Below are 5,722 nucleotides of genomic sequence, written 5' to 3'. Positions count from 1 at the left end.
CGCTTGTGGTATATTTTATGTCCTATCCCTTTAAGAAATGTGAACGAGCGTCAGCTCGTGGGCGTCCGACCGGAGCGCGCATGAAGGCGGGCACGCGCTTCTTTTGTTCAGAGTTCTTCATACGATCTAGCTGTTAGCAACCTCTCTTTGTTGTCTCTCGTAAATAAACATGTCCATCAGCTGAAGAATCGTCTTTCTTCATTCAAGTGTTAGCTAAAAATAGGTCTTAAACATCCAGCAGCTACAGGCAAGGACGCTCCAGCGAAACCACTGAAGAAACAGCAGCATCAGACTTGAGCAGACGGAGGGGAGCAGACAAAGAGAGAGAGACGGGTCCAGCAGTAGACGGAGCCCCAGAAGAACCGAGTGGACCGAGACTCAACATGCTCTTATTTAAAAAGAAGTTCGCATATTGACCTTTAGGAAATTAGATTATGTTTAGCAATACTTCAAATTTACCTTGTAAATATCTATTTGTTTTAATTTTTTCCATCACGTATCACAAAAAAAACTGAATAATCACTTTTCTTGCTTACATAGTTTGGGTTCCACGCTGAATAAGTCGGATATTTGGCTGCCTGCTTGGCCACATAAGCAACTAACACCACCAGGAGCATGACTGGACTAACCACCATCCAACACACCTTCCAATAGACGTTGGGTCTCCTCCCAGTCATGAAATGAATGTCATTACTGAAACTGACAGAGGAAACAGTGGWGMAAAGGAAAATTGTGTTAAATTTGTAWATGAKTTTCAGTGGTCTAAAAACTGTGTGGAAMGAGAAGAAAAGTTACGTTTTCATTCCACGAAYGTAAATGACTCCAAYWAMCTCAAATAATGCAATKATGAGCAGAGGTACAGAGCCCACATAGCTRYTAAAGACCTCCACCCAGTAGTTCCCTGAACCCTGAGCGAATGTCAGAGACATCACGAAGGATATAAAACAGACAATTCCTAAGATAAATAGAAAACAGAAAAAARRAAWTYCYYMRRAAAARRAAMCMAAWKSYKMRKTTTTTTAAAACAMCTCCRGCTGGATTAGGTACCTGTCACAATTTCAGTGGGGATCCACTTGGGAAATAGTTTGAGGTCATTGATGGGTGTGAGGATGGCCTCAATGGTGCCAAACATGGAGGAGAGACCAAGGCTGAAGAGCATGACGAAGAACAATATGGCCCATATCTGTGAGCCTGGCATCTCCAAGACAGCTTCCGTGAACACAATAAAAGCCAGGCCAGTACCTGAAGCACTCTTAGGGAGGAATAACAAAAAATAAATAAATAAAATGGGTGAATGTCTTGATTGTTATGGAATTGCCCAGGAAAATAGAACAAAGGGAGATAGAAACTAGGAAGGTATTAAAGATTTAATAAAGAGGAAGACAAATATGATGTGCAACGGAGAGTTCAAAGTCCTACCTGGTCAAGAAATGTTTGTAGGTCACATTCCCTCAGTGACAAATTGGATACAACATCTGGATAGCTCTGATTTAAATATTCATACCATTTATTGTAGTTGTCCAATGTCATGTTTTGATCTGAAATCTCAAAGTGGTTGGTCAGAGTCAGGATGTTCCTGCAATCGAGATTTGAGAAATTAGATCAACATTTTTGTAGAGACTAAGAAGCTTTAAAGCCATCACAAGTACACTTGCATACTCTTTTAGGCAAGYGTTAAATCCGTTTGTGGCTTTAAATCCCAGTATGGAAAAAATGGGGATGGATGCGTAGAGAGATGTGGCGCTGTTTATTACTCCTACAAGAACAGCGTCCCTCTCACAGTTATTTCTGAAAAACAGAGCAGSAWYWATMGTTGGGTTTTRTYRTCAYTTWAWCTCTGCCAGAAGTTTCAGYTCTTACCTTTCTGCATTATAGCTGGAGAAAGCTATGAGACCTCCGAACGCCACAGAAAGAGAAAAGAARATCTGGGTGGCAGCATCCAGCCACACCTGTGGGTCCTTTAAGGTTTCCCACTGCATCAAAAACATGTATTAGATGTGTTTTAGATACAACCTATAACCATGAAGTAACACAAAWAGACTCACATTGGGAGTGAAAAGGTAAACCAAACCATCAGTGGCTCCAGGTAGGGTGAGGGCACGGATCAGGAAGATGGTCAGCACTAAGTAAGGGAATGTGGCTGTCACATAAACTGCCTGAAAAAGTTTMGCTTAAATAAATCAGTTTGTTTCTGGTTGCAATATAAATCAATATTTGTTTTTATTCACTGACCTTTCCAACGGACTTAATGCCTTTGATGAAGCAGAAGTAAAGTATAAACCAGGAGGTGGCCAAACAGACCACCATCCACCATTGCAGTGAACCACTGGTCTCAATGTCTGGTGTGATGTTCAGAGTGTTTCGGTACCAGAAATAATTCACAGGAGTGCTTTTCTCACACTGCACTATAAAACCTGTATGGATAAAGCAAGATTTAGTGAAAAGTTGTGTCAATAAATAAAAGCCTAAGCTAATTTCTTATTGGGCTGCATCAGTTAGCGCAAATTTTGAACAACGTTCTAAAAGGAGTTTCCAATTGAATTTTAAACAAGTTCAGACCTTGGTTCGGTTCATTCTTTTTTTTCTTCTTAAATAGCATTGAAAGCAGAGTTGTACTGGTAAGAGGTACCGGCCTTTTACATGTAGTGTGATGGTGTGTGGAATTCTGTGACTTCATCAAAAGATTAAAAATTGTTCTGACCATCATTTGATGTAAATGTTTCCATTCCCCTCTCATACAACTGTGTTCTTTCTTAACAAGCAGAATTTAACCAACATTTTGTTTACTCAAAGGCAGTGGAATACCATTCTAGCCATCTCTATTTCAATTGTAATGAAGGATTGCTGTACGGGTCACAATGATAGAGCAAAAGTGTTTCCAACTTTTGGTAAAATCTCAAATAACCACAGAACTTATATTTGTTAGACTTGCTAATGATAAATGATTATTCTGTTCTTATTCTGGTTTTTTTTTTATTTGTGTTTGCATGGCATAATTTCATAGCTTAATATATGTATATGTTTTAAATAATCTGCATCATCCTCCACCTGTCTCTTCCCTCCAGCATATGATACAATAAAAATGTGTCTTTTAATGAACTCTTTGATACATGTTTATCATTCTTGGTGCCATACTTGGTATGTACTTGGACATTACCAGTTTTGTCATCCCGTGGTAGGAACTGGCTCCCTACCAGGTGCGTACCTGCTTCTTACTGATTACAAACCTGGTGGTATTATGGTTTTTCTACCAACTATTCTATTGGTTACAAAAATATGACCAGAGGTCTTCTCACCAGTCTGGTTTTCATTGAGAGGRCACTCCTTCCAGGGCAGTGGGTTTTGAAAAGAGTGAAAAAAGTACCAGAGCACCCAGGCCAGGATGGTGGTATAGAACACACCAATCAGGAACGATACCAACATAGGAGCGATGCCTGAAGACAGGAAATATAATTGAGTGTGAAGCAAATTTTTAAAAAGTGCAACTCAAGAAAGAAAGAAGAATCATTAAGCTTCAAAGCAACTGTAAATATATAGCTTCTGTAAAAATACAGTTTTCTTCAATAAAAGTTCAAACTTCTACTCGTTAAAGGAAGTGTTTGTTTCCCAAGGTCCAATCTAAGCTTTAGTTTTCTAATAATTCTGAGTGAATACCATCACGTTATCTTTGTGTAAGAGGTTTGGGTTAAAAAAGAAAAGTGAGGCTGTCAAAAACCATTTAACAACATTTTACTTATAACTTCAGGCCACCCACCGACTCCACCCAGCAGTGGAGAGATGGAGTTCCATACTCCAACGCTGCCCATGCGAAGCCTCTGTCCTATTGCCAGCTCCAGGTAGAGCAGCGGAAGGCCCTCAAACACCAACGCTATCAGGTAAGGGATGAGGAAAGCTCCTGATAATGTGGGAAAATGACAGATGACTTTGTCATCATACATTAAAATATGTTGCTATGGTTTACAGGTTATTGGCAACAAGGAAACTGAACAGAAAAACTTATTGGACTGCTCTGAATACAGTGGGGTGCGAAAGTTTGGGCAGCCTTGTTAATTTTTGTTACTGTTTGTTTTCTGAGCTCTGAATAAATACCGAACAAAGTCAAAGTTTTAACAAGTTTATTGTTAGTAATTTCAGCTGGAAGGTTGGGTCCGGACTCCGGCGTCGTCAATTCTGGACACAGAAGCTTTGGGTTAGGTTGAGTTGAGAAAACAATATTATTTGTGAAAATAAGATGAGACACCAACCTCTCCTTCTGAGTTGAAGTCCGGGTAGAAACAACAGCTGATGTGTTTTGGTTCTGGGCTGTGTTGTCACAGGGAGCGATAATGTCGCTGGACTTTTTTGAGGTCAGAAACGGGGCAAGGGTCATACACAGGTGGTCAGAGGACATTACCAGGTTTGGAGGAGATGGCTGAGTCATTGGTCCAGAGATGCATTCAGGGGTCGAGATCCAGGAGGTCCGATGTGGCGCGGTTCCGTTCAGGGAGCAGGCGAGTGACAATAATCCAAGGGACAAAAAAAAAGGTTGTTACCATGTGAGCAGATGGAAGGCGGGATCCGACAAGGGCTGAAGCAGGAGACGGCAAACCAGGAGACATGAGCAAGGTCGGGGACATGAGGCAAGAGCAGGACAAGGGGAAAAAAACGCTGGAAGATCATAAACTAGGCTGATGATTATCTGGCGGGGAACTGGAGAGTGAGACTGGATTATATACTGCTGGAAACAGGTGAGTGAAATGAGCTTCATAAGATTTTCAATGACGGGAGGGGCGAGAGCAATGAGCAGGAGCTGGATCTGAGCTGGGATGAACTAGAACTGAGACATGAACAGGTCAGACAGGGACAGAATCATAACAATTTTCCTGACTTACCTTTATAAATCATTGATTGTTTGCATGGTGGAAATATATTATATAATCCCTCCTAACTTCTAAATTCACATTACGTTGACATGTTCTGTCCTGTATCTCTCTCTGATTACTGCCACATTTATATAATCTGGTTTCATGATTCCCTGATGTCTACAACCTTATGTTCATTTCATATTGCATGCAGTGACGGCTGGTATAAGTGGGCCCTCTCTAAGCCCTCCCTGGTGTTCACAATAAAAATGTTAAAATAAGCAATATTATAAAATTACAATGTAATTATATACAATTCATAAATAACAACTTAAAAATAAACAAAATTTAAAAATAATATATCTTATTTTGTGAAATTTACAAAGAAAACTGGTGCCAAACCACCTGGGAAGATCCCAGGGTCGTTCTGCAGGGCTAACTWTTCACAGCCCATTTTCATGTAATGAGTGTCTTGGTTCAGAATGATTGACAGACATCTCGCCACGCCCCCTCGGTTTGCGGCTCATTGGGGCTAATTTTGTTCAGCCCAGGATCAGCCCAAAGCCACAGGATTCAGCCAACTAGAGTGTACGTACAAAAACGTGCCTCCAGTGCCAGTGTATGTGGGCGGGGTTTGGTGTAGACCGACGGATACGATGCGAACAGCATTAACATGTCAAGAAATTGAGGCGCTAAACAACCTGAGGATGTTCTCATTCTTGATAGGGAGGAACGTTGGTTTGAGAGAGGAGTAAAAGAAGCCATTTTTGTGAAGAAAGACCGTCCATCATTAAACAGAAGTGGAGGCCTCCGTTTTCAGCTGTCCCCCTCCTATAGCGCTGCCATTGGCAGTATCACTCCACCCCCTGTTAACAATAGGT

General features: G+C 40.9%; 1 protein-coding gene across 1 annotated transcript in view; it reads right to left on the bottom strand.

The window, feature by feature from the left end:
- Nucleotides 1-1,082: 1,082 nt before the first annotated feature.
- LOC106530868 (sodium-dependent neutral amino acid transporter B(0)AT3) overlaps nt 1,083-5,722 on the bottom strand; it is a gene marked incomplete at its 3' end in the record, with an annotated part of 8,782 nt that continues 4,142 nt past the window's right edge. Inside the window, 8 exon segments of the mRNA XM_014026578.1 lie at nt 1,083-1,252; nt 1,420-1,576; nt 1,660-1,788; nt 1,861-1,973; nt 2,046-2,156; nt 2,233-2,414; nt 3,297-3,434; nt 3,755-3,895. Coding sequence (XP_013882032.1) covers nt 1,083-1,252; nt 1,420-1,576; nt 1,660-1,788; nt 1,861-1,973; nt 2,046-2,156; nt 2,233-2,414; nt 3,297-3,434; nt 3,755-3,895 — 1,141 coding nt within the window.

This window comes from Austrofundulus limnaeus, unplaced genomic scaffold (assembly GCF_001266775.1).
Source record: "Austrofundulus limnaeus strain Quisiro unplaced genomic scaffold, Austrofundulus_limnaeus-1.0 Scaffold569, whole genome shotgun sequence".
In the NCBI taxonomy this organism is placed as follows: Eukaryota; Metazoa; Chordata; class Actinopteri; order Cyprinodontiformes; family Rivulidae; genus Austrofundulus; species Austrofundulus limnaeus.
The sequence above is the reverse complement of the archived record's forward strand: the minus strand, read 5'-3'. Positions and strand labels throughout refer to the sequence as shown.